A 27,723-nucleotide genomic window follows, 5' to 3' on the forward strand; every position below is an offset into this window, starting at 1 on the left:
CGGGCGCGGATCACCCGCAGCAGTTGTCACGGCGCAGGCAGGCTGCCGGGGCGGCCCACGAGTGTCCCAGGCGCACCACGGCCTGCCCGCTTCGTCTGGCGGGCGACAGCATGCAGCTCCCCCAGGAGAGCTGTGGGCCGCCTGGGCAGCCACAGACTTAAAGAGGACCCACAGGGCTGGGTTTTGGGGGTTTCTTTTTACCCACGCACGGGTGTCCCACGCTCGGAGGGCGGTTCACAGAGGAAAGAGCCAAATTTCAGCATAAACCTTGGCCTGGAGACGGGCCAGGTTGCGGACACAGCTGCGGCTGGGGCGAGCCGTCGGGCCGCAGTCCCGTTTGCCGGCAGGAAGCGGGAGGAGGCAGCGGGAGGAGGCAGCAGCCCCCGCCGCTGCCCGGGGGAGCCCCGACCCGCGGCCCAGCCCTGCAGCGGGGTCCCGGGCGGGGGCCGGGCCGGGCCGGGCCGGGCCGAGCCGAGCCCACCGTCGGGGCGGGCGGTGTCCGGACTCGCCCCGTCCACGCTCGTGTCGCCTAAAATGTCTCATTAGCTAACTACTGTCCGCCGTGACGTCACCGGGGCGGCCCAGCCAATGGGGGAGGCGCTGGCGTGGATATTAAGGGAAAGTTAGTGCAAAGGCAGCACCCCTCTTTTGCTGTCATTGACATTTAAACTGTGTGGCAGGTTCTTGCGTGGAAATTGGCGACCGGAGCCGCCAGGTACCTCCTCCCGGCCGCGGGACTGCCGCGCCCGGGTCCTTCGAGCCCGCTGACAGGTAACGTCTCCGCACGATCCCCTCACCCCCTGCCGCTCGCCCCTACGCGGGGCCGCTCCCTGTCGCCTGCCCGACGGGAGGGGCCGGGCACCCCAACCCCGGGCAGTCGGGCACCCCCACCCCGCGGGAGGAAGGCGAGGGGAAGCGGGCTGGAGTCCCGCACAACAGGTGAGGCTGGGAGGGAGGGAACGAGCGGCTCCGGCCGCTTGCCCTCCCGTCGGAGGGGGCGCCCCGAGGCGGAGGGGGCTGCCGACAGTGCGAGCCACTTTCCAAACTTCCCCCCCGCTCGGGCGGTGCAGCCCCCTTCCCTTCCTCCCGCCTCGTGACCCTCGCCGTTACCCATCTCAGGTGGCGGGGGCAGCTGCAGGATACCGCGCCCGTCGGGGGTCCCCCTTCCGCGCCCCCCGGGCCCTGGAGCAGCCGGATGCTGGCTCGGGCCCCAGCCCCACGGGCCGGCTGGACGGGGCGGCAGCGGGGCATGGAGGGTCCGGCGCGGCGGGCCCGCACGGCCCCGCGGAGGGGCGCGGAAAGGCGAGCGTGTGGCAGTGCTGCGGAAGGGGGAGGGGAGGGGAGGCAAGGAGGGCTGTCGTCGGGGCCGCGTCCCAGCCTCCCTTCCCTGGGTAACGCCGGGTTTCGCCGGTCGCCGCGGAGGCTCCGTCGCCTTGCTCGGGCTGGGGAAGGTGCGGTAGCCGAAAGGCGACTACATCTCGGCCCCCAAACTCAGGCTTGCCTTCCCAGCTCTAGGTGGCTTTGCTAAATTAGGGCGTCATTGGGAGACACAGATATACTAGAAAGGTCGTTCTTCCTCCGAAATAACACGAAACAAAATAACGGCATAAAACCTAAAACACCGCTTACCTGTCCTCGAGCACCTCCAAATATCCCTTACGATGCGTTAGCGGGAACGCTCCCTGTGATTCTTCATTATAATATACCGGTAAATAGACACTCTCCTTCAGTAATAAATCAAACACCATCTATCTCAGATCCTCCTCCCTAATTAGAGATGTTTATTGGAGATGGTGTTTATCCAGCTGTCATGCCGAGAAAAAGCTGTGACATAATTACCTCTGACCAGATAGTCTTTTATATGCATATCTCGCTGACATATAAAGCAATCGGTTTGCATTAAAAATGACTAGATCAAATGTTGATTTTAGCCGATATAGTAATATTTCTGGTTATTAAAATACTTGAAATTCAACTTTCAGGCTCTCCAAATTACGAATCTTGGGATTTAAACTTTTTTTTTGGAATTAAATGGGCGGCTTTACCAAAAGCATGGTCAGAGGGAAACGTACCCTGCAAACTTGCCGCGATAAATCAAATATGCCAGCTAAAAGAAAAAGAGCCCTCAACCCCTCAGCCTAATAACACAGTTGACGTGAATGCGAGGAGTTTCTGTACCGGTTCCTCGTGGTTTGCCAAATTTAGGCTTTACTGCTAATTCGGGAGGCCGGGAGAGCCCGAGGTGGGAAAGAGGCGAGAGAAACCGCTCCCCCCACCCCCCCTTCACCACGTTATCTTTAAACCCCGCACCTCGGCGGGGCCAGCGCGGTGCTGGTTCATTTGGTTTCGTGGCATTGGCAGCGGCTGCGGAACCATCTGCGTGGGGCTGCGAGCGAGCCCCGGTAAGCTCTGAATTACTCTGTAATTGAAAATATATTTTTTGGAAAGGCTGGTTTTACAAATATCGAGGATGTAGGCTTTTGATCCTTTCTGCTGCCTGTGTTCTCCAGTTGCTAATAAAACTCGTATTGAGCTCCTTAGTGGCTTGATTAACAGGCAGATTAACTGTTACTGGGGTTTTGAACAGCTTGTCCCAATCAATAGCATTTAAAAAGCCCGTCGGGATGCGCTAAGCTTCCACCCCCTCTTCTTTTCTGAAGGATTTTTGAGCGGGTCCGGTTGCATGACATTTTTCACATATATATAATCAAAGGCTTTCTCATACAGAAAGATGTATATTCGTCTTCCAGTTCCAGAGCGACTTCGGCGAGGTCCAGAAAGCCTTTTTTTAATCCTGCCACACAAAGCTGTGCCTTATGCAAAAGGCCAACATAAAAGAGGTTAAATCGATTCCAAACTTTTTGCAGATTGTTTATAAACTAGAAAAGCTCCACTTAACTCAGTGTCCTGTGCATTATAGGTTTCAAACACTGTCTCTACATATACAAATAGGCATTAAGTGTCCTGAAGGCAAAAGCATTGTAGTCTAAGACGTCAGGATTTGTGTATCTCTTCAGTTTTAGACCGAACTGGACAAGAGGACTTTAAGCATTTTTCTGGGTATTAAAAAAGGTAGTTTGCAGCCTGGATATTAATACAACGAGACGATACCGGAGTCTCTAACTCAGCACTTTCTGCTTTCAACACCTAACAAAATACGAAAGGGAAGCAAAAGCTGCTGTTTAACACAAATCAATACCCAGGCATGAGAACATTTTAAAGAGTGAAAATTATTTTAATTAGGAACAAAACCCAACAACAACATAAACAACAACAAAAAAATCGCCTTGCCATATATAATAGTTACTTACCTTTTTTTCTAACCTTTAAAAAAATTTATTATTATGGCCATTTTTTCTTTTTGTTTGGAATAGTTAAAAAAAAAAAAAAGGTGTGGGGAGAAAAAAAAATGCAGAAAAAATGCTACTTAGGATAATCCTGTGCGGATTTTAAAGTAGAAATCTTCAAAGGGTGTCTAAGTCCATGCCGAGAGCCACTGCTGGGGGGTCCCACGCACCTCGGGCGGGCATGGGTGCCACCGGCGCAGCCCTCACCCGTGGAAAGGGGGGGCGGTCAGCGCTTGCAGGAAGGCAGACCTTTGGGGAAGGGTAATGCGAAGCACCTCTTAGCAGTGGTTCTCCCCTTGCTTCATAAAAAAGGCAATCGGAGCGGTTTTAAAAGTAAAAATAAAATTAAAAATAATTAACATAAGAAAAAACACAGGAAAAAAAAAAAAAAAACAAACAGGAGGAATAGACGGAAAAGGAAAAACAGGCTTGGAGGGCTGCAGCCTTCGCGGAAGGGCGAGCGGCAGCTGCAAATCTGCTGGATAATAAAATTAAAATAAGACTAGAAAAGGAAAAAGGAAAAGAAAAGCAAGCCTTTCTTTTAGAGGTATCCAGGCACGGCAGTCCCGGCAAGTGCTGTGTCCCTCAGCTGGGCACCGCTGCCGGGGAACGCTGGGGCTGGGGGCGAGGGGGCGTCGGGGAAGGCGCGGCGGCCTGGGCCGGGCGGGCTGCCCGCTCCGACGTGGGGCGGGCTAGGGGTAACCGGGCCGGGGGCGGGGGCGGCGGAGGGGCCGGCCCGGTGCCGGTGCCGGGCAGCCCCTCCGCGCCCGCCGCCACGGGCGGAGGTAAAATGGCGGCGCGGAGCTGGGCCGGACCCCGCGGGGCTCCGCGCCGGGACCGACCTGCCTCCGCGGGACTCGACGGGGCGGGCTGCACCGCACTGCTGCGCGCACACGCGCGCACCCACGCGCGCAGACGGACACGCGCGGCCCCGGCGGCCCGCCCCACTGTTCTATTTCTTCCTCCCAACTTTCGCTCGGGGCTCTCACCACCCCCCCCCCATGCCGTGACGTCACCGGCTTCACCCCTGCCCTTCCCTCCCTGCCTGGGTATTTTATTTTTCGGCTGGGGGGGGCGTTAAAAGTTTTTTTGGGGGAGGGAGGGAACACAAAGCCCGCTGCGCCCGAGGGGAAAATAGCAACAAGATTACGGCTGCTTTATTCTGGCGAGGAGGCGTAAGAAGGTGCTAATCCAAGGGATGGCTAATTGAGAGCTTGTAAAAATGATATTTGCCTGCGATTTCGGATAAAGTGATTTCTCTCTTTTCCCCCTTTAACGCCCCGTGGACAGGAGTAAAAAAAAAATAAAAAATCGCTCATTTGCTAGAGGGGGAGTGCAACAGGAAAAACAAACAAACAAAAATATTCAAGAAGAAAAAACCCAACAACAATCAAATCAAAACCCGCGGACACGACTGACTTCATTACAGAAAAAGGACTAGATATCCCAGCTTTTACAATCCCTTCGGAGCCTCCGAGTTACAAATCGAGTTTACAAATCGCAGCCTCTTTCTCTCGCCTGCAGGATGCGTGCGGCGGGGCGCCCGGCCTCGGCCACCGGCAACTAGGAGGGCAGGCAGGCTCCTTCGCGGGACGGCTCGCCGAGACTCACCCTGGAGGGGGAGACAAGCGCTGCATCGGTTTGTACTTTATTTTGGCCCTTATTTCGGTCTCTTTTGTCTCTCTGAAAGATCTCCTCGGCGCCCTTGAAATTATGTTTGGCCACGGGCAGGTTAACTTAGTGGCAGCTGATACTTTGGAAAGTTTTGGGGAGGAGGACATGAGGCGAGCAAGGGGAGCAGGAGGCTGCCAGAGGAGGGGGGTCCTGTCCGAGCCCCTAGTTTTGGCAGAGCCCCCCTTGGTGTGCCCCACAGCCGGGCTCCCCCGTTCCTGCCCTGCCTTACCTTCAGGGGAGATCTCATCGCACCCAAATACTCCCGTATGTCCATCGCGATATTCGGCTTCGTTTCTATAAACATGCATGACTCGGGGGGAAAAGAAAACAAAAAAAGCCCGCAGGTTCTCTTAGGCCTGGGCACGGCAACAAGAGCCAAGGCTGACCCGGGGGAGCGGCCCTCCGGCCCTTGCCGCTGCAGGTGCCGGCGCAGGGCCACCGGCGGCTCCCCTCTTCCAGGAGCCTCCGAGGAAATATTTTGCTCTGCCCATTCTTGACCACAGAGGAGGGCCGAGGAGAGGCTGCCGCTCAGCTCCTGCCTGCCGGGGCCTCCCCTCCGGGCGCGGAGCGGGGGTGGCCATCGCGGCACCCCGCCGTCGGGGGAAGGGGAAGGGAAGCGAGTGACGGAGGGGAAGGCAGCAGTCTCTTAAGAGCCCATTTTGTGCTATTAGGGAGCTGTGGCAGCTTCTCGGCGGGACCGGGGATGACAGTGCATGACGGCCGGGCAGCCCATTATCCCGCTCCCATTGAGGCGCCCTTTCACTCACATGCAAACTCCTTGGCAGAGTCGTTTGTCTCCTCATTGTACTTTATTTAAGAATGCAATGGTTGTCAGGGCTCTTATTCAATTTCAAGATACTTTATTGATGAGCTTTGACTTTTAGCACTTTTCACATGTCAAGAGAAGTCAAGTGTATGCGGCTACGACTTCATTTTATGCTTTGCGCGTTCATACTCTCCACTTTCCGCGGCGGCTCTTGGAATTTCTTTTTCCTGTCCCTTCTTCTTCTTCCCTTTCTTTTCCCCAAGCTTTTTTTTTTTTTCCTTTCTTCCCCTGTGCAGACCCCCCTTCCCCTCCCCCCTGGACCACTCGCCATAACCGATTGGGACACCCTGAGCTCGGACTGGTGCTCCCAGTGTAACCTTAAATGCATGCGCTGAGGGGTTGCTTTAGAGTTTACTGAGGTGTGTCTTAATAGTCCGGCATTCAACAAATGTGGTGTGTGGTCAGAGCAGCAAAGTCATTTACTTACTTTCCCCCTTGAGTTTCTGGCAGCCAGTGAAGGGGCTTCCTTTGCAAAAGGCGGGGGGTAGGAGGGGGGGAAGCCCCTTCAGCGGTCGGGCGCAAAGAGGCGGCACTGCCCAGTGCCCAGCCGCTGCCCGCCCCCGCCGCAGCCTGCGGGACGTTCCCCCCACCAGGTCCTCCGTGGTGTCATTAAAAAAAAAAACAAACCAAAACAAAAAAAACCCAAAACCAGCCCGGCAGCCCTCAGTCAACAAATGGCACGTGGGAGAAGTTTGTGAGTGTTTGGTAAAGGACTCTTCAGGGCTTTTCACAAGAGCCCTCAATACACAAAGTAAATGGTGTATTTGCTCTGCTCTTTCCAGGCCGGGCAGAGCCTCCCGCTCCCCGGCGCTGGGAGCGGGGAAGGGGGGGCTGCCGACCTCGGGGAGCTCCTGGCGATTCACCGCTGACAAAGCGTCTGTCTCCCAAATATTTATGTCTTTACCATTTGAATGTTATTTTCCCCTTATCTCCATTGTCGGACTGGAACGAACTGTTTAAATGCAAATTGACCTACCACCCCCCCCCCGTCCCCGCCGCCGCCGCCGCCACCACCACCCCCGGCTCCCTTCCCAGGCCCGACCTGAAAACGCGCCGGTCCCCGGGGCCCGGCTCGGTGGTTCACGGGGGGAACCCCGGCTCGGAGGCGGCGGGGCCGGTGGAACCCGGGCCGGGCGGCGGGCGCGGAGCCGGAGCGGGGAGCCGGGCCCAAGACATTCATATTCAAACGGCCGGGCCAATTGAGCCGAGCCGGGCGGCGGGCGGCCAATCGGCGGCGGGGAGGCGCTGGCGTTGCTTTGCATAAAGCAATATTTTGTGTGGGAGCGAAGGGAGCATTTGCATGTTGCGGAGTGATTAGTGGGTTTGAAAAGCCAGCCCCGGCTCAGCCGCATTTCCCGCTCTGGTTAAGGCGCAGGGAGGAAGTGTTTTGCTGGAAGATGATGACAGAGGTCAGGCTTTGCTAATGGGCCAGTGAAGAGCAGTGGAGGCGAGGCAGAGACCAAGGCACACATACATTAATACACTTGAACCATCACCAATCAGCATAGGTGTGCTCTGTCTCTCTCTCCCCACTTCACTCACACACTCTTTTATCTCTCGCTCTCCAGTCACTGACAGCCCATTTTATTGTCAATCTCTGTCTCCTTCCCAGGAATTCAAGATCACACAACCAGCACCTTCAGTGGAGAAAAACTATTTTGCTGGCAACTCTTTTTAAAGCACCATCATTTCAAATCAGTGCGCTCTTAAACTATTGACAGGAGCTTTGACAACAAGACAGGATGCCTCATAAAGGTGAGTCTGCTCATTTCTTCTCCCGACTTCTCCCTCCTTGCATTTTAATATTTAGGCAGGGCTCTTGCTCTCTCCTCCTCTCTTTCTCTCTCTCGCTCATATTCCCATTTGCATTCCGGAGAGCTTTCCAGGGAACTTTCCAGCCCAGGAGCTCACAAACTTTCTGCCTTTCACACAAGCCCGTGTCCTCTGGAAAAGCTAAAGCATCTGACTCGGAAACCAATGCCAACACCAGCAGCAGTAATTCCCACGCAGCATTTGCTGGGCAGGGAGATCACAAGCGCCGGAGCCTGTGTTGTCGATGCTGCCGGTACCCCAGCTCGTAGGGGCGGCGGGGCCGGATCTCGGGACGGGTCGGGGCTGTGCCTGTTTTCCCGGGAGGCCCCGACCCATCCCGGGCTCCGGTCCCACGCCACACCGCGTAGGAGGGAGGGAAGCGGCGCCTCGCTGCACCGGGGGAGGCCCCGTCCGCAGCTTCTGCTTTGTGTTCCCGCGGTCTCGGGTAGAGAAGGATCAGCACCCGTGATGGTGTGGAAAAGAGGGAGCGAGCGACCGGGAGAGTTGCGTTGGGGGGAAAATTAAGGAAAAAAAAAATCACATCCTAGGCCAAGTCAGCTCCCAGGCGCGGTACAGGCGGGGAGCTGAGCGGAGCTGAAGGGCTGTCAGCTTTAATCATCTACCCGGGGATCTTCCCAACTTGTCCCTAGTGCCAGCAACTTTCCCAGCTCCGGCAGCGGGAGAACCGCCGGGGGCGCGGAGCCGCACCACGGGCCCGGCCGGACACCCCCGCACCACCCCGGCCCTCCTCGGCACCCGGCCGCGCGGCGGTCCCGGTTTGGGCATTTTTTTAATGCCTTTTCAAATCGATATGCCTTTATTTTTTTTTTTTTTCTTAACAAAAAATATCTCGCTTATTTCTGCAACAGCCTCGTAGTCGCCTTTTTGATCCCCCCCTCCCTGCGATCCTGCACTATACCCACTATAGTAAAGCCTTTTTTTTTATTATTATTTTAAGAAGTTTAAAAATAAAATGCTCCCAGGAAGAGCACCAATAAACTTGAATCTCTTTCTCCTCACAAGTGCAATTGGAAAAATTCTGGATTTGAATTTAACCTTGTAACGCTTTGCACGGAGATGTTACATGGAGTCGCAGAGCAGGAATAATTTCTGGAAAGTTTAAAAACAAACTTTCTCGAACGATTAATTGTACCTGGCAGAGGCTGTTTTGGAAAATGACAACAACGTCCTAGAAAAGTGACTATATCTTCTCCATCTTAGGGACATAAAATAATAAAAGTAGCCCTTGACAATAATTCTTTATAGCTGCTGACCTTTACCAAAGCCTAATCGCAAACCGATTCGGTTTTATCTCTTTCTCATTTGTCCCGAGAACGCGAAACTTTGTCTCCTTAATGTCTAATTACGGTTAAACCGGGAGAAGGGGAAAAAAATGCTATCCGCCATCAGATTATATCAAGATTTCGAGATTAAAAACCGACTTGCAGATTAGGCCTGGCCTATTAGGGCACGGCGAATTGCGTTCCCTCCTGGCTCGGGAGCTGGGCGCGTCCCGGCTGCGGGCCCGCAGGTCCCTGCAAGGGAGCAGCGAATTCGGCTTATGGCAGGAAAAGGCGATTTTGCGATCGTGTTGCTTCGGGGTGCGCGTCCGACGGACCCGGCCGGGGCTGCCGGGCCGGTTGCTGGAGGCGTTAGAGAGTTGCTGAGCAGACCGCAGCTCCCTTGCCCCACACCTCCTCTTACCTTGCTGAAGCACTTGGCTACCCTTTCCCTGTATGGTAAAACGCTTTCGGCTGTGTTTGGGGTTTGGTTTTGTATTGTTTCGTGGCCTTTTCTTTTTTCTTCCCCTCTCTATTTTTTTTTTTTCTTTTAAAATCCGCTCGATGCCGTTTCTGAGGTCCGAGCTGGCAGAGCTGACGGCTGGAAGTTTAATGGTGCTTTTCTGGATGGCTTCTTTAACCCCATAGGCCCCACGTTTATGAGTTGTGGGTGAAATATGTGAGGAAATTGTGTCTGAAGAAGTGGGTTTCCCGTTCGGTGTGTGTCTATGCAGACGTGTTTGGTGTATTAAAGGGATGGCTTCACGTTCAGTTCAGCTGAAGGAGATATCGCCACGTCTCCATTGAAGTACAGTGTAGCTTGCTCTGCTGCTAATCAGGTAGCTCTCCAAAGAGCAGTAAATATTTACCAGTTAAAGTCTTCATGCTGCGAGAAAGTACTTGTTTGATGTTTATTTTTATGGATTTAAGATTACTAAAAGCTACTTAATAAATTATACCATGGCTAGTCCTGAATGGGGAAACGTGCCTCTTTGAATTCTCCGTCATATGCAGGAAGAGTAAAATTAATATTCATTATAGGCGCAAAAGAAAGAGAATGAGTATTTTTAGACGAAAAAAAAGGGAGAGAAAATGAAGGCTGCGACTATTTCATTATTTTACCTCCTTTTTTTAAGCAACCCCCTTGAATGGGCTCTTTATTGTAATTGTCCCTCCCCAATTGAGCACCCCACTGAGCTGTTGTATCTTTTTACAACCCCTAACAACTCGCACCAGTAACACAATTACCGCCAGATATTTATAACGAGAAATTACTTTTCCATTTTCACCCGCGACGATTTCAAATAAATACATGGGGACGCATAAATAAATAAATAAGTGGCCCGGGGTGGGGGCGGAGGGGGGAAGAGGGAGGGAAGGTGGCGAGAGGAGGAGAGAGGGAGCAAGGGAAAGAGGGAGGGAGCGGCGAGAGCGGGAGGGGTGGGGGGGAAAAAGAGAAAAAAAAGCTCTGGGGACTGTCCAGGCGCTGGGTCAAGGCAGGCACTAATGAAGGGAGAAGGGGCTTGTTTCTCTGCTCTTTGTAAGTTGGAGGGTTGTTGGTCCGTTGAGTTGGGAAGCTGCGCGGCCGGTTAAGGAGCCTGGGTTTCTGCACTCGGGGTTTGGGTAGAGGAGCAGAATGGAGGCCATTGTTCGCTTTCTGTAGGCTTTGTTTAACAGTTCTCACCCCCTCCTGTTCTTACTTTTTAAAGCAGTGAGGCGAGGTAGACAGCGTGTGTCACAGTACAGTGAAAAAGGGGAAGATCTAAAGACCAAAAAAGAAGTTAATCACAAGACGGGGAGTTTGGGGGAGAAAAAGTTGCTAGTGCCGCGGGGAAAAAAAAAAAAAAAATAACTCGAGGAAATACCCGGAGGTAAAAATGAAGCCCCGCTCCCAGCACACAGGGCAGCAGGAGGAGCGCCCCCCGCCCCGGCTACCCCGGTGCCCGCCCCGCTCTGCTCCCCCGGCCGGCACCGCACCGCACACCTTTCCGACGTCGCTCCACACTTTTTAATGTACTTCTTCTGCTTTGTCCTAGAGGGAAGACTTTAACTAGTGACACGCAGATGTGCGAGTCCCTAAATTGTATGAGAGGACAGTCCACCCCGCTTTCAGGCAAGTTTAAAAACATGACTTCGGACTCTCTTTGTGATTGTTGTCGCTCCACTTAATACACCACCCCAGCGAAGGGCACTACCGACAAGGCAATACGCCACCTGCATGCAATTAAAACGAGAAACCACTTGGCGGGTTGCTTTTCTTAATTTTTTTTTTTTTTTTCGCGTGTCAGGGATACATATGTACATTTCTGCCTTGAGGTATTAAAGCCCCCAAATCCTTAAACTAATCAGGGGAAGACGCCTAAGGATAACAAAGTAAGCCTGTGAGATATTAGCCTTTCTGCAGCTTAACCGTGTGCACTACCTCCCCTGATTAACGCCTATTTTATCGCTGATAGACTGCTATAGGCGAGCCCCGTGGGATACTGCTCTATCAGCCCAACATGCAGAACAGTAAGTGACTCCGCGCCCCTTCGCGGCCGCGGGCGCGCAGGAGCGGGCAGGCAGCCGGGGGTCGAGGCCTCGCACGGGGAGGGGTGGGGGAGGCGGATCCGCCTGGTGCGGTGGCCCCTGCGCAGCCGGGAGCGCCGCCCGCCCCGTCGGGGCGCGGGTACCGCCGCGGGCGGCGTGGAAGGGGCCAAGAACGCTGTCACGGCTCTCGGGCCACCAGGGCTTGCCCAGTTCGTGGCCCAGGCCACGATGTGTGTCCCTGCCTGCTCCGCAGTGGGAGCTGGGCAGGAAAAAGCCACTACGTGGTAGATGCAATTCCCCGCCACCTCCTGGTTTTATTTGCTTCCCGATTCTGATGTCTTTTGTGGATTATTATTATTTTTTTGACTTTGTTGTTGCTGATGTTGTTTAAGACCTCGCCGATAGGCCTGCACGCGAAAGCGCTTGCACAACGCGCACGGAGTCGAGATGGCTGTGGAGAAGCGGCCTCTCCGTGCCCTTCGAAAAGGGTCTGCGCGGAGGTCGGGGGTACCGGGGATGATGTCCTAGCCAGTCCGGAGCACGCCCCATCCCCCCGGGACGCGGATATTCCGCGGGATGGGCTCCGCAGCCGTCGCGATTTTGCGAAATCGCGCAATCCCGCTGCGCTCCTGCGAGGGGGGCGCTTATCTTCTGCGTGTAGAGGCGGTGAGGAGAGCAGGCAGAATTGCGCGGCTCTTGCGCGGGGCGCTCGGCCCGCACCCCAGTGCTACTCCGGGACCTTGCGGGGAATGCGCAGCTCTGGGACCCCTTTATCATCCCCCCCTTAGACCGGTTAATAAGTTGTCTCCTCGTGTGATGAGCATCAGGAGAAACACCAATTTGGGGTGTTTCTCATAAAATCTCCCGTGGATTTTTTATTTTTTTGGTGCGTGGCCGTGCCGTGTATTTTCATTTATTCTGAGGAAAAACTGAGCCCCAGCATCCCGGGGAAATGTACTATCCGCTCCTCACAGGGACGGCAGCGGCTGCCCTTGGCCGTGGCGTGCCGAGGGTTTATGGTAATGGGGGAATGCCTTCACTCGGCCGTTTGGGATCGCCACTGCAAAACGCAGAAAAGATATCATTCGGGTGAAGCCTTTATTTTGTTTAAAGGTCGCGGCGGGCTCTTCAGGCTTTGTGTTAATAACTCCTGGGTGTATATGGTGCAGAGCATCCAAATTGACACCATATGTTTTCCTATTAGATGACTAGCAATAGAATACAAGGCGCATAATCATTGCCACTGGGCGAGATCTACACCGCTCTCCAGGGAAATTATATAATGATTAAGGCTTAACCTTTTAAGTGAAACTTTGATTTTGCTTTCCCCGCTGCCATTTTTTATGTCGGCGAGCGTCCCTCCCTGAAATGGGCTCCCCGCACGCATTTACGGGGACGGTGCGGGGGGGACGGCGGCTGGAGGGAGGGGGAGCCGCCGAGGGACCGCGGTCCCGGCCGCCCCCCGCCGCCCGGAGCCGTCCCGCCCGCCAGGGCACAGCCCGCCGCCCCCCGGGGCGCAGGCGGGGAGGGACTCGGGGCTGCTCTCCCCGCGGTGGGATGCGCAGGTCGCAACGCCGGCCCAAGCGCTGCTGGGCCGGGGCGGCAAATTCCCCAGCCCCGATGTCACTTCGAATCCATTGCGCAGGGAACGCGCCCCCTCGGTTGTGTCCGCGCAGAGCCCCCGGCTACCTCAAACCGCAGCCTCCCTCGGAGGGAGAGCGAGTAGAGTTCAATCTAGTCTGAGTGATATCCAAATGCGGACAGAAAGGGTCGTTTTATCATGCTACTATTTGTCGTGACGATGCAATTTTCAAAAGCAGAGTACTGTCATAAAGTGACACGCCTGCCACAAGTGCTCCAACTGATCTTTTCAATTAGCCTTCCATGCATGATCCGGGGCGACTTCCGCCTATTTCCAGAAATTAAGCTCAAACTTGACGTGCAGCTAGTTTTATTTTAAAGACAAATGTCAGAGAGGCTCATCATATTTTCCCCCTCTTCTATATTTGGAGCTTATTTATTGCTAAGAAGCCTGGGCTCTTGGAGTCAATTTATCAGGAGGCTCCAAAGAGAGGAGAGCGGAGAGCGCGTAGAGCAGAGCTTCTCCAGGGAGACTTCCTCCAAAGCCTGGAGCTGCAGGTTGGGCACTGGCGAGGCAGCCTCTCGCTTTGCTTTTGGCGAGGCGAGCCGTGGCTGTGCAGGCAGGCTTGGGTGGGTTTGGGTTTCTTTTTTCTTTTTCTTTCTTTTTTTTTTTTTTTTCTTTTTTAAATGGGTGGGGGGGAAAAAAAGGCAAAGCAAGGAAGCAACCCAAGGCGATCTAGTCCGGAATATTCTGGGCTTTTGGGCTGGGTTTGGGGGGTTCGCCGCTGCGGCGGGTTTTGCAGACGGGGAGTGCGGGCGAGGGCGCTTTTCGGAGCCGAGGTGGCTCCCGGGGAGCGGCGCGCGAGGACGGTGCCGGGGCCGGGCGCCGTGGCTCCTGAGCGGGCGGAGCGGAGCGGCGGGTGCTGCGCGGTGGGGCGCGGAGAGGATCGGCGCACTGGCTGCGCTCCGCGGGGTGTGCGCGGGTCGGGCGGGTGGGAGCGGAGGGTACTATGGTGGGCACTGTGCTTCCCGCAGGTCACAGCGGCGTGAACCAGCTCGGCGGGGTGTTCGTCAACGGGAGGCCGCTGCCCGACTCCACGCGGCAGAAGATCGTGGAACTCGCTCACAGCGGCGCCCGGCCCTGCGACATCTCCCGGATCCTGCAGGTGAAGGCGGCGGCGTCCCCCGTCCTCCCACCGCTCCGCTCCAGAGCCGCTTTGTCCACCGCTGGCCGCCAAGGCGCTAATTGCCGACCCCCCCCCCCCACTCACCCACCATCACCGCCACCAACACCCGCCTTCCAGCCTAATAAAATGATCCATCTGCTTATCTTGATTGTTGTTGCAAATAGAACTCTCTACGCGTAAATATATCTACCTTTTTTTATTTTTTTTTTAATTTTTTTTGTTCCCCTTTATTTCCGTCCGGTGATAACCTGCACTCTCGTTACAGTTAGTTCGCTGTAATAAACTGAATTATACGACTCGGCATAATTTCAGTTTCCTCTCCTTCCCCCCTTCCCCCATATTTACTTATGATTTTGTGAGTTCTGTATGCATTTGGCGTGGCTTACTGCTTTTTTTAATCTCACCTTTTTATTCTTCCAAAAAGCGGGGAAAAAAAGAGGAAAAAAAAAAAGAGAAAAAAATACCCCCCCTCAAAGCCACGCTATTTTAGCCCAGAATCTGTCTTTATGGACACATTAACGCGATCTGGCGCAGCTCAGGGGTGTGTTGTAAACATAGGTTTTGATAACCCCTCACTCACCCTGTCCCCCTCAAGTACTCTGTCTAAGAGCAGTGAGGACGATGGAGACTAGTCTGGTTTAGCTATTGTTCGCATTTAAGGCGTATTTTAACATTAATACTAAAATAATTACGTTTTGAGCAGATTTTTTTTTCTTACAAATGTTTTTAAAGTATCACTTTTGTAGAGGGTAGGGCCACGAATGTATTTTTTTTAAAGAAAAAAAGACTCTCTAAGTAAGTTCTCATACCATTTAAGGTATATTTTTGTGTTATAGACCCATGCAGATGCAAAAGTCCAAGTGCTGGACAATCAAAACGTAAGCTTGTCATTGTTTAATGCATACTTAAACAATTTTATTTTTGTCTTGAAATTATTAATAATGTGATTTTCTGTCCGCTTCCCTATCCAGGTGTCGAATGGATGTGTGAGTAAAATTTTGGGCAGGTATTACGAAACTGGCTCCATCAGACCCAGGGCAATCGGAGGTAGTAAACCGAGAGTAGCGACTCCAGAAGTTGTAAGCAAAATAGCGCAGTATAAACGAGAGTGCCCCTCCATCTTTGCGTGGGAGATTCGAGACAGATTACTATCAGAGGGGGTCTGTACCAACGATAATATACCCAGTGTAAGTTCATGAAAAAAACCTTCCTGTGTACTGTGTACAATGCTGGGTAGCCGTAGCGAGCCTCTGCTTCTTTTGTTTTGATATCAGATGAGAGGATAGCAGGTTCACATCATTTGCATGTGGCAGGGTCAGACGTGTTTTTTCATACAGAATCTGACAAATGCCTTAAAGGAGGGAAAAAAAAAATGCGGGTCACCCCTGTGCCTGGCGCCTCAGGACTGCGAGCATCAGTCGAAGCTATCACTGTGGTTTTGCAGGGTTGGGTTTGGGGCTTGTTTTTTTTTTCTTTCGCCTTGGTTGGTTTGTTTGTTTGTTTGCACCACCACCAGCAGTGAGCGAGTCGGGGCAGCCGCAGCTCGCAGCCGGCGCTCGGGGAGCCCCTGACTTGCGCCCAGGTCGAGGAGCCGCTCGCAGCGCGGAAGGGGCGCGGGGGTTGCGCGGGTGGCTGGCGGGGAGCGCGCTACCGCACTACCATTGCCTTTCCTGTCCTTTGCCTTCCAGGTGTCGTCGATAAACAGAGTCCTACGCAACCTGGCTAGCGAAAAGCAACAGATGGGTGCCGACGGGATGTACGACAAGCTAAGGATGCTGAACGGGCAGACGGGGACCTGGGGCACCCGGCCCGGCTGGTATCCCGGCACCTCGGTACCCGGGCAGCCCGCCCAAGGTAAGCGACAACCTGGCCGCCGCTCCCCGGCCCGGCTCGACCCCGCTTGGCGGAGGTGGCACCGACACGGCTCCCGCTCGCCCCCTCCCCGATCGCCGCCGCCATGCTGAGAGCAGTGGGCAGTTTTCTCCGGCCAGGGGTTGCGGATGTCCCTCCCGCCGCCTCCCCGGGCAGCTGCGAGCAGGTGGGCGGCGGGGGCCGGGCGGGCGTCCAGCCCCGGCCCCGGTCCTGCGGCGGGCAGGGGAACCGGGAGGAGCCGCTGTCAAAGCCGCGGCCGCCGAGCTGCGGTGCCGGCAGCAGCCGGGTGGGTTCCCGGGTTCCTTAACCTCGCCCATCAGCCCCGGTAATTAAGGATCCTGCTCCCCATCCGGGCCGCCTTCCCGTGCCGGGGTCTCAAAAGCTGGGGGGATCGGTAACTATCTCCGTAGGGCTGATTATAATTCCTCCTCAATGGACCCGAAACAACTTTGTAAATATAGGAAACTGTTTATCCTGAAGATTAATAGGTATTTGTTGTAGGAATGACAAGGGGATAATATGAAGGATAATGGGATGTTACGTTACATACTTAAGATGGTTAATGGCTTCTTTTTGAATACGGGCTCTGTTGAAGCTCGGCTCTCTCCCTGGCTGTGGTCATTCCTTTAGAAGAGGTGTCTATATACAACAACCTGCTTTTTGTTTTCACCCCGCAAGGAAAAAAAAATCGGTAACAGTGTGCGGAATATCTGGTACAAAGGATGTTTCTGTCACACGCAAGAATTTGTTATGGGAACAATTCTGTCGCTATGTAATTGCTCATTAGAGATCGTTTTGTTTCTCATTAAGGCGACATGAATAAGCGTCTAGTTGAAGGAGACAGCTGTAGAAATGTTCCACAGGAGACCTCTGGACACGATATGGCACCGCTTGCCAATTAGACATGTCAGTTTTAAGAGAAGAAAACAATCTATGAAGGACACTAGAAATATAGAGTGGAGTCCTCTCTTTTCCCCACCCCCACTTTGGTGTCTTTTTTTTTTTTTTTTTTTTTAATTTTGTTTTGCCCTATGTCCCCCTCGGAGCCGGGACGGGCCCTCCCGGCAGCTGCGCCCCGGCTCGTCTCTACCTGCGGCGCCCGGGGGCCGGGCAGGGGCTGCCCCTGCCCCGCTACCCGCATCCCTGCCCCGGTCCAGGGCTGGCCGGCCGGTGTCGGGACTCCCTGTCCTTCCTTCGCACCGCACCCGAGAACCAAACCGCGGAGCGGTGCGCGGCGAGGGGCGCGCTCTGTCCGCCCCTGTGGCTCCTGGCAGTCCGGGCACCCTCCGTTCCCGCCGTTTTCCTTTTTTTTTTTTTTTTTTTTAAATTTTTTATTTTTTAAAATTTTTTTTTAGGAAAGACGGTAAATGAAAACATTTAGGAGCTCCCCCTGTCTCCCCTCCTCTCCGCAGAGCAGTGCTCCCGGGCCCTGCTCCGCGCGGTGTGCGCGGATGCGGTGCGGGCGCACCTGGGACCGTTGCGACGGAGGCGCCCGTGTCGCGGCGGGTGGGGGGAAGGTGTTGTCGGTGGAGATGTTGGGGGCTTGCGGTGACCCCTTCCCGTGGCGTGGGAATGAGCGCAGCTTCCGCGGGGGAGCGCGGACCCTGGGCAGCAGCGTGCCGGAGCGGGAGGACCCCGGGAGCCCTCTCCCCAATTGCCACCGAAATAAAGTGGTGCGGAGCGGGGCAGGGCTGGCTGGGGCCGGGGGTGCCTGTGTGCGTGGGCAGAAGAGGCGAGGGAGAGGCAGGCAGGCACTTAAAACATCCGCATGGCAAAATTAAAATTAATAAAATGGATTTCCTCTGGAATATTCATGCTCCCTCTAATGTTTTTCCCTTGCAGGGGTATGTTACTGGATTTTAAGAGTCCATTACTCAAAAAGCATAAGGCGAGGTTAGGTCTCAGAGGGGTACAAATATGGTCTCAATCTGATAAACGCCATGCAGCAGTGAATAAAATAATGGATACATGAGGGCTGACAGAACAAAAAGAGACATCTCTATCCGGGAGAAATTCTCTAGTGATTTAGTGGTTTTAGGGATCACCGAGACACTGTTTCTTATATTTTTTTCCCCTCCCTCTCTTATAAGACTAAAGCCTTCTATAGGATTTAGACACTTTCTCTTTCAACAGATGCTACAATGTTTTGATCCCAGCTCTATAGCTGAGAGGTGCCGCGATTGGTTTGCTATCTTTTTTTGCTTGTTTTCCGCCTCACTGATTAAGACACTAAGAAACTAAGGAATGATTTTATTTCCCAGCGTCTTTTTTTTTTTTTTTTTTTTTTTTTCCGGGAAACAAATCCTATACCCAGCGTCAGATGGTCTGGCTATAGGATAATAGGGACGGACATTCACTCTCTTTCTTACGGATTAGGTCTGGAAGGTGGAACAGCTCTATTGAGATCGCTCCTTTTAGGGGCTTTTTTTTTTAAAAAAAAGGGGGGGGTGTCTAAAAAGAAGATATCTTAATTGTTCCGCGAGGGGGTTTTAGATAATCATAAGCGAGTTTAACACTAGGTGAAACTTTTAGCTGGCTCAGAGGTTTTTGGGGAGATGGGGAGCGCGCCGAGACGAGGTTGCAAAAAAGTGTGGCTTCTGAAGTTTAAAAATAAGTGAGGCGGGGGCAGCAGGGGTGCCCGGTTTGGGTTGGCCCTAGGAAGGGCGGGCGCGGCCCCGCGGGAGCCCTCGCTCCCAGCGGCTTGGGGGGGCAGCCGGCCGTCCCCGCCGCCTCTGCGCGGCTCCCCCCTCCCCTTCCCTCCCTCTCCCTTCGCTTCTCCCCCCGGTCCGTGCCGGTCCGGTCCGAGCGGACAGTGATGGATGAGGGCGGTGGCGGAGGTTACGCGGCGGCCCCCACCGCGGGCGGGCGCGGCCCCCGGAGCTGCCACCAGCGCTGGGCAGGGCGGCTGTCCCGCCGCGGCGGCGTTCCCGGGGCTCGGCGGCTTTGTGTGCCCCTGAAAGGCAGAACTCCCCCCCCACGGCTATTCACCCGCCGCCGGCCGCCTCAATGGGGCTGCGGCCGCCCATATGGTGACCACGGCCGCTGAATCCCTGTGTTTAAATGGGGGAGAAAGTTCGGGTTTTAAAACATTTCAAAGTGGTTGAAAGGGTCCCACCAGATCCTGTCACAATTCCCCCCGAGCTTTGAAGGCCGGGGCCATTGTTCGCCGATTATAAATGATATTACTTTAAAGTTGATTTCCCACAATATTTAAAGGATGTAGCGGGAGTGTCGCTATTTATTTTTGGCGTAACTTTTCAAGGGAATTAGCATAAGTAGCCCATGCGTCCCTCATCCCATCTCCCCCTTTATATGCGACATCAAAACGTCTCGAAAAATATGCTTTGAAAGGAGAGGGAGAGCTAATTTAGGGACAACGACTTCTCTGCCTCGGCAGAAACGTCCTTTTCTTTCGGGCACGGCGGCCTGGGGGTCCCTGCAGAGCCCCGCAAACCGGCCGGACCCGGGACGCATCCTTGCGACCGCCCGAAAGGGGAGCACAATGAAACTTTCCCCTGTTTAATGACAGAAATTACATTAAAAGTGGTCGAAATGCCCTAATTAAAAACGTACCGCTTAAATGATATGCCAGACGTTCAGCTGCAGAAGAGCGTATTTAGCTAGTTAGTGAACTCGCTACTATTTCTTTTAAAATTACATGTTAAAATTTTAAAAGAAATCTTACTTTTCTCTGGTGCAACACATTACAAAGAATGGACAGTCCTTTTATCTAAATATAAAATTCCATTTTCAGCAATTATAGCCTGTTCTTGGTGATGATATAATTACAGCTGTGCTCAGTAATAGGTGTCAAGGCAATGCACACTCATACAATAGTTGAATAAAACTGCAGAACAATGCAGGCACTTCTAAATTCACAACCTTTAAAATGAAATTGACTGTGCAGAATTCAAATAAAAACTGGATAAATATTTTTTTAAAAAGATTACAAGCTTGGTTTGGTTTCTTAATAGCATTTTCTGCAAACCTATCAACATCTAATTGATTAGAGAGGAATTACTGATTATAGATAATCTGAAATACTGAACATCACTATTTTAAATGTAGCAATAGGTAAATAGATGCAGCAAACAGAGGAGACTGCCATGGCACTTCAGCAGTGATGCACGGAAAGAATCACTTTCAGGGGAAAGTATTTTTATGTGGGTTTTATTCCAGAGGAAAAACAAAATGAAATTAAGACCAGGCGATCGTATTTCCTTATCTCCAATGTTTATGATAATGCTGGAAACTGAAATGTTTCTATGCTACCCGTGTCATTAGCGCAATGTTGCTTTGATACTCGAGACGTTTATAAGGGAGGGTGTCAGGAAACATGGCTGAACTTGTTTCCAATCGTGTTATTTCTCTGATAGGGATCTTAAAACAGGGGTACCTGCGTTTCACTTTCCGACTCTCGGTTCCGCAGATGGCTGTCCGCAACAGGAAGGAGGAGGGGAAAACACTAACTCCATCAGCTCTAATGGAGAAGATTCAGACGAGGCCCAAATGAGACTCCAGCTGAAAAGAAAGTTGCAGAGAAATAGGACATCCTTTACCCAAGAGCAAATCGAAGCCCTTGAGAAAGGTGAGTGACATTTTCCTATGGCTGAAGCGGGAGAGAAAAGCAAAGTGTGCCCTGGCTGTATTAAGAGCTGAATGGAAACATGGCATTCACATGCCTTATATATGCATAGATATTTTAAGTCCATGGCTCCCTCCATGCCCTTTTATTTATTGAGCTCCAAATATTCATCGATGGCTGCGGTATGCACTGAAAAGCTGTTAAAAGGTTTTCAAAGGGACTGTACTCATGGCAGAGATCATACCGAAACATCAGTGTTACACCCTGGGCTCCTCTCACGGGGGATAAATCTCCTCCTGCCGACTGTGCCATGTCCATGGCTGGGCCACATTGCCGTACTCCGGGAAGGCCAGGGCAGGCAGCTGGGGCTGGCAGCATCCTCTGTGCCTGTCCCCACGCTTGCTCCCTGTCCCCAGTGCTGCCGCTGCCCGGGGCTGGGAGCAGGTGCCCTTTTCCCTGACTGGCCTGGGTGCACCTCGCCTCTGACCCGCTGTGGATCTTTGTTCTTATTTTCCGCTGTTATTTAGTGACATGCCATTTCACTTGTTGGTGACAGGGTCAGAGCTGCCTTGGGGACCCCCTCAGCGGAGGCAGAAGCCCTCACTGCTTCTTGAAAGATGCAGCATTGCTCCCAAGTCTGCCGATCCCCTGAGCGATATTCCCCAGCAGGCAAGGCATCCTCCTGCCTCACACACACACATGGAGAAAGCTCAGCTTTGTCTTTACAGTGATGTTTCTTAAGAGCATTCAGAGCAGAGGCAGTCCAGGAATGACCCTGCCTTTACATTCAGCCACATTAACTCTTTGCAACTAATGTAACCATGTTTTCTTCTGCAGAATTTGAGAGGACCCACTATCCCGATGTGTTTGCAAGAGAGAGACTAGCTGCTAAAATAGACCTGCCTGAAGCAAGGATACAGGTACCGAGTTACTGTGCAATTATGACTATTATTATACTATTATTATTTTTACTATTATAATTGTTGTTAATCCTGGTTTCTCAAAGCACAGGGCTGCCCTTATTTATGATCAGGTATTTGTCCATCTCCTCCTTCAGGAAAATAACAGCAGCTACAGTTTGCTTTCACACATTGCTTTGCTACGCTGCAAGCCAGCTCTCTATCGGCACAGCCCTGAGCCACGTGGGGGAGGCCCCACATCTCCAGTCCTTGTAAGGTCACTCACGTCTCTCAAAACACTGTATTTCCAGGTGTGGTTTTCTAACAGAAGGGCCAAGTGGAGAAGGGAAGAGAAGCTGAGGAACCAGCGAAGACAAGCCAGCAACACTCCCAGCCACATTCCCATCAGTAGTAGTTTCAGCACAAGCGTTTACCAGCCGATCCCGCAACCAACCACCCCTGGTAATGCCACCAACCCGCTCATGTTCATCCATCCTCTGGGGAAAATGAGACTCTCAGACTGTATCGCCGATTGTAATTATGGTTGAACTAATGTGTTCATCTATCTGTCTATTCTATTATAGTTTCCTCTTTCACATCAGGTTCCATGTTGGGCAGAACGGACACGGCGCTCACAAACACGTACAGCGCGCTGCCGCCCATGCCTAGCTTCACCATGGCCAACAACCTGCCTATGCAAGTAAGTCCGGTGACACCACCACGGCATGACGCTCCCTCAGGACTCGGTGGCCCCTGGGGTGTGTGGGAGCGTGGGGGCCCTTCATCCCAGGATGGGGAGTTACAGACCCAAACCATGCTGCAGGGAAACTGGCACCAAAAGCTTCCCTGGCCTCTGAAAAGATGCCCTGTTTTGGGAAAATCACAAGAGAAAGGACACTCTAAGTCCTGGTGCCCTGACAAGCCCTTTTCCCAAATTTTGAAAGAGAAACATCCTCAAAATTGCAAGGCAACAAATCTGGGATGAGAAAGCCCTTTTCAGAAAAAACCACAGTTAACCTATGGAACTCACTGGTGCGGTACTGTGGAAGTTGCCGCCCGAGTAAGCTGCTGGAGGGATCTGGCCTTTTTGGAGTAGGTAATGTGGCAGCGGCACATTAGGAACACCTGAGAGAGGGAAGGATGTGATTAGCATCAGTGGTTATGCCAGCTAAGCCAGAATTGCAAGAGCTGTCAATCCTCATGCCTGAAAGCATTAGCTGATCACCAGCTGGGTTAGGAAGAAATCTATTCCTTTGGGGTCTGTTTCTATAGACCTTTCAGATGCAAAATTCCTCCTTTTTTAATGGTGGGGTTGGCCTAGGAAGGTGCTGGCCAATTACGGGAGTTTTCCAGCTTTGTCTGAGGCACACAGCATTGACCACTGCTGGAGACAGGCGAGCAGATTAGAGAGCCTGACTCCTTCGCTGTGGCAATTACTATGTTACTAATTGCTGAACCAAAATTAACCAAATAAAGTTAGAGTCTCACAAGTCTGCAGAAAGAAATGACATTGGCTAGGTCGCTATTCCGTGACGTTGGTAGCCGGCGGCACCGTTTCCAGCAGCGGGCTGAGAGCAGATGACAAAAGATCAAAAGGCTGATACGGGAGGGGACCCCTGGGAAAGCAGGAGGCCCCTGATTCACCGCTGGGCACCTGGGCTGGGACCTGGCACGTGTGAACTGCTCTGGAAATTCCTGACTAGGTGGCTGCATGATGTCAGGGTGGGAGATTTGGCAGCCAAACCATCGGCATCTCCCTACGGACATGGGGTTTGCTGCTCGTTCTCCCAGAGCATAGGGTGTGCGTTTCCCCCCATGTTTGTGTGCTTAGCGAGCAAGGCTGCATTTTCAGAGACAGCATGTGTCAGGGACGTGCAGATGGAGGAAATATGTGCAGACATGTCGAGTCTTGTGTGCTCGGAGCGGGAATTACTCATCCTGCTCCCTCACTGCTTCCCTGCATCAGGGCTGTATCAGCACCCTGGAGTGGGAGATGCCCCTGGCTGGTCCTTCCCCAGCACTGTGCCATCCCTCATCCCCTGCCCCCAGCTGCTCTTGCCCATGGCAGATGGAGTTTTAGGGGTTGGAGTTCAGGTAAATGGAGACGTCTGGTCTCCTGGGATGCTGCTGGCATGGGCTTGGGGTGACCGAGGCTGATGGAGGATCGATGCACATGTGCGTCAGAGCCTCGGTCACCCCAAACTCACATTGTCTGTGTGTATGTGCAACACACAGATGCAGGTCCAACCTGTGTAAACACCCTGCGTGTCTCAGCAGACTAATTTTTAGTTGCACTCCTAAGAGTTTTTAGTTAAACCACCAAGTGTGAGATAAGATGCCAGCCCTGCTCTGTCTCTCTGTGGCTGCAAATGGCAGGAAACATCTTTCTTCTACAGAAGCACAAACAAGGGCTTTGCTTCCTAGGTTTAGGTATGTAACACTTTTGTTAGCATCTAGATCTGCTCAACAAGGCGTCTGAAAAGGTGCCAGTGACCATTCATGTCATATCTGTAGAGCAAAAAGCTCCAGGAAGAGGCTTCTTGGTTGAACTCCTAACTAGGCGTTTACATTTAGGTCCCCAAATTCGAAACTGAAGCTCATCTTTGCTTGTGCATGCTGTCCCTGAGGGCTGGCACATCCATCCAGAAGACCGTAACGGGGTGTTTACCTCAACCAATCCTTAACACTGTTTTGTCCTTTGCTCCCACAGCCCCCGGTACCCAGCCAGACCTCCTCCTACTCTTGCATGCTGCCCACCAGTCCATCGGTGAATGGCCGGAGCTATGACACTTACACCCCTCCTCACATGCAGACACACATGAACAGCCAGCCGATGGGCACCTCTGGCACCACTTCCACAGGTGAGTGCCCTGTGGTCCCCCTGCCTTTCTGCTCCAGAAATTCATTTTTTTCACAGATATTCACTGGGAGAAGTCTCTCCCCATTGCTGGGAGAGGTTGGGGTTAGTAGCTGTCGAACCGGGCAGAAAACAGAAATGTATAACCTTGTGGGCTGGGGCAGAAGTCTGATTTTTAAGTCTGATTTTTAAGCTGCTGCTGAAGGGATAGATGAAAGATGGCTCATTAACAGAGGTGTTGTTCAAAGGGCGGTGCAGTGGGAAGCTCTCCAGTGAGGCCCCCATCCCTCAAAATCTTCCCTGTGTAATTGATTTCTAAGGCAGTATTTATTTCACTGTTAAATTTCAGTGGAGATAAGTCTGTGAAGTTAAGTATATGTGAAAGCGTTTGCAGGACTGGGCATGTTTTCACCGTGTCTGTGTCAAAGGCTATTTTTTGCTAAAGATTTGAAGTTATCAAAAAGGCAGGTAACCGGTAGAAATATTAACCTATGCACAGGAAGGCAAACTAGGGTAAAAAAGGGTAAGTGTCAGCATAAACAGGAGCAAGCCAGACACATATTAAAAGAACAGAACTGTTCAGTGTATTTTGGGTTGAATTGCCAACAAATGAGCCAAGGCTCTGGCATTTATCTCAAAGCACGACTGTTTATTTATAATAACACATCAGTGAGACGTGCACAGGTTTTTAAAATATGTCTCCCTTCCCCCCGCACCTGATTCTGCAGGCTGGTAGATGGCGAGATTTCATACTTACTGGAATACAAGCAAAAACTGTGCTATGTATAGAAAAACTAAAATATCTATTTTCCCCCTCAATTTTCAGGTCTCATTTCCCCTGGAGTGTCAGTTCCAGTTCAAGTTCCTGGCAGTGAACCTGATATGTCTCAATACTGGCCAAGATTACAGTAAAACATGTGTTAATTCCGTAAATGACTATATGGACAACAGTTGGATGTTCAGCAGTATTTTATAAAGGAAGAATGGCTCTCAGAGTACTTCTGTACTGCAACTGTGCCCTATGCTGTAACACATGGAAAAGACTTTCACATGGACCTTTGTACACTGAAGGCATTATATCAGTTGGAACAAATCTTCATTTTGGTATCCAAACTTTTATTCATTTTGATGTATTATTTGTAAATGGGCATTTGTATGTTATAATGAAAAAAAAGAAAAAAAGAACAATGTAGACTGGATGGATGTTTGATCTGTGTTGGTCATGAAGTTGTTAAAAAAAAAAGAAAAGGAAAAAAAAAAAGAAGCCATGATCAACAAGCTTTGCCACGAATTTAAGAGTTTTATCAAGATATATCGAATACTTCTACCAATCTGTTCATAGATTATGGATTGATGTTCCAAGTTTGTATCATTCCATTGCATATAATTAAACCTGGAACAATACGCACTAGATTTATGTAAGAAAAATATCTGTTGGTATTTCCAAAGGTTGTTAACGGCTGAAGCTATGTGCAAACAGGGGTTAAGAGAGAACTTTGATGAAGAAAAGAGTTTGATAGATAAAAGGTAGATTGTGTCTTCGATATAATCCAATTTGTTTTATGTCGAAATGTAAGTATTTGTCTTCCCTAGAAATCTCCCAGAATGATTTCTATAATAAAGTTAATTTCATTTATATTTGACAAGAATATTCTATAGATGTTTTATACACATTTTCATGCATCATACGTTTCTTTTTGGTCGGCAAGAGTTAATTGTTCTTAGATATAGTTGTACTACTGTTCACAGTCCAATCATTTTTGTGCATCTAGAATTCATTCCTAATCAATTAAAAGTGCTTGCAAGAGTTTTAAACTTAAGTGTTTTGAAGTTGTTCACAACTACATATCAAAATTAACCATTGTTGATTGTAAAAACCATGCCAAAGCCTTTGTATTTCCTTTATTATACTATTTTCTTTTTAACCTTATAGTGTGGTGTTGCAAATTTTGTTACTGTGTTAGGTTAATTTCATTAAGCTTTATTTTTGATTTATTTTCAGTTTTCAATAAGGATTTTTAAGAAACATTTTTATAGACTTTCAGCACTTCTACCAGCCTGTAATTTGGGCTAATAAAAAGAAGATAGGTTCACGGATCTAATTGAGAGGAGGAGGTTGGTTATTTAGCTCAGGTTTCTGGGGATGTTCTAAATGAACTCCAGAATCCAGCAGTTTGCATCGTGTGAGTTAGTGGTGGTGACGTGATGCATGTCCGTGCCTATCTGCTGTAATTGTACAAAAAGTACGTATAGACGCATATGCACACAAATATACATTCCCGACTTCTAAAAAATGTTTTTGTTAGGGTGCTTAGAAAGGAAAAAAAAAAAAAACAAAAAACCAGCTGTGTTTTTAACAGGCTCTTTGGGAGAGTGAGTACCATCCCTTTATATTGCCACACAGCACAATCTTAGTGTAATTTTCCATTGAACTTGTAACCTGGTTAATACCTCAATGCGCTTTGTGTGAGGGTTGTTAGTGTGGGCGTGGGTGGAGAGCTGCATGTCAAGGAATAATGAGAGAAGACAAATCAACAGGCAACAACAATGCGAACTGGGACTGGCTAGTGAAAGCTAAAGGCCTTTAGTCACTGGCAGGGAAATCTAAACATTCCCATATCTATGAAGCTGGCTCATTGTGGTGCAGTTGTTACTCCTGATGCTGTGCTGAAAAAGGGATCTCGTGATTAAAAAGCCAATGTGCCGGGAGTTTTTGAGTCAGAGCACAGGCATCACAAGCAGCCTTTGTAAAGCAAAGATACCATCTAGGCTGGTTATGTTTTCCTTTCGGCATATTTGTCACCGCAGATAACACTTCATTGTAAACTTGGAGTAGCAGAGTTGTGTTGCTGAGGTAGTCACGATGCTGCAGATGAGATTAAACACACATAAACTCCAAATCCTTTAGGGACAAAGAGCAGCTCCTCTCAAAGCACAGTACAACAATAAAGTCAAGAGCCTGAAGCAAGCAAAAATATGCATAACAAGTAGATTAAAATATTTAATTTTAATTGATACTGATCAGTTTTGTTGTATTTGTTGTGGCAGCATTAAGTAGTTTTAATTTTCTAGAAGTCATCATTGGAAAATATTACTGAAACATGTATTTAAAAAAAATGTATATATACTTTTATCAGATATACACACAGACATTGGTATGGACAGATCACCAGCATTAAGTAGTTTTAATTATCTAGAAGTCATAATTGGAAAATGTTACTGAAACATGGATTTTTAAAAAAAATGTATATATACTTTTATCAGATACACACAC

General features: G+C 51.1%; 1 protein-coding gene across 50 annotated transcripts; it reads left to right on the forward strand.

Moving 5' to 3' along the window:
• Positions 1-611: 611 nt before the first annotated feature.
• On the forward strand, positions 612-26,379 carry PAX6 (paired box 6). 50 transcript variants are annotated; one of them, XM_065065386.1, is made up of 15 exons: positions 612-771; positions 4,872-4,986; positions 7,460-7,602; positions 10,976-11,052; positions 11,396-11,450; positions 14,085-14,215; positions 15,073-15,114; positions 15,208-15,423; positions 15,925-16,090; positions 20,538-20,696; positions 21,531-21,613; positions 21,904-22,054; positions 22,177-22,292; positions 24,303-24,453; positions 25,276-26,379. In XM_065065386.1, exons 5-15 carry the CDS (start codon positions 11,441-11,443, stop codon positions 25,359-25,361), a joined length of 1,311 nt encoding a protein of 436 aa, XP_064921458.1. In that variant the 5' UTR covers positions 612-771; positions 4,872-4,986; positions 7,460-7,602; positions 10,976-11,052; positions 11,396-11,440; the 3' UTR covers positions 25,362-26,379. The 50 variants fall into 50 exon arrangements, with proteins under 50 accessions (XP_064921458.1, XP_064921466.1, XP_064921481.1 ...); XM_065065394.1 differs by having other exon boundaries at positions 22,195-22,292; XM_065065409.1 differs by having other exon boundaries at positions 15,208-15,222.
• Positions 26,380-27,723: the final 1,344 nt, after the last annotated feature.

The sequence above is a fragment of the Columba livia genome, chromosome 5, assembly GCF_036013475.1.
Source record: "Columba livia isolate bColLiv1 breed racing homer chromosome 5, bColLiv1.pat.W.v2, whole genome shotgun sequence".
Taxonomy (NCBI): Eukaryota; Metazoa; Chordata; class Aves; order Columbiformes; family Columbidae; genus Columba; species Columba livia.

Excerpts from the sequence above, each read along its gene's own strand:
- PAX6 (XM_065065379.1), top strand. The coding sequence starts at position 11,004 with ATGTGCGAGTCCCTAAATTGTATGAGAGGACAGTCCACCCCGCTTTCA. Across the intron at positions 14,216-15,072 it reads ACATCTCCCGGATCCTGCAG|ACCCATGCAGATGCAAAAGT; the intron begins GTGAAGGCGGCG and ends TTTGTGTTATAG. Across the intron at positions 15,424-15,924 it reads CCAACGATAATATACCCAGT|GTGTCGTCGATAAACAGAGT; the intron begins GTAAGTTCATGA and ends TTTGCCTTCCAG.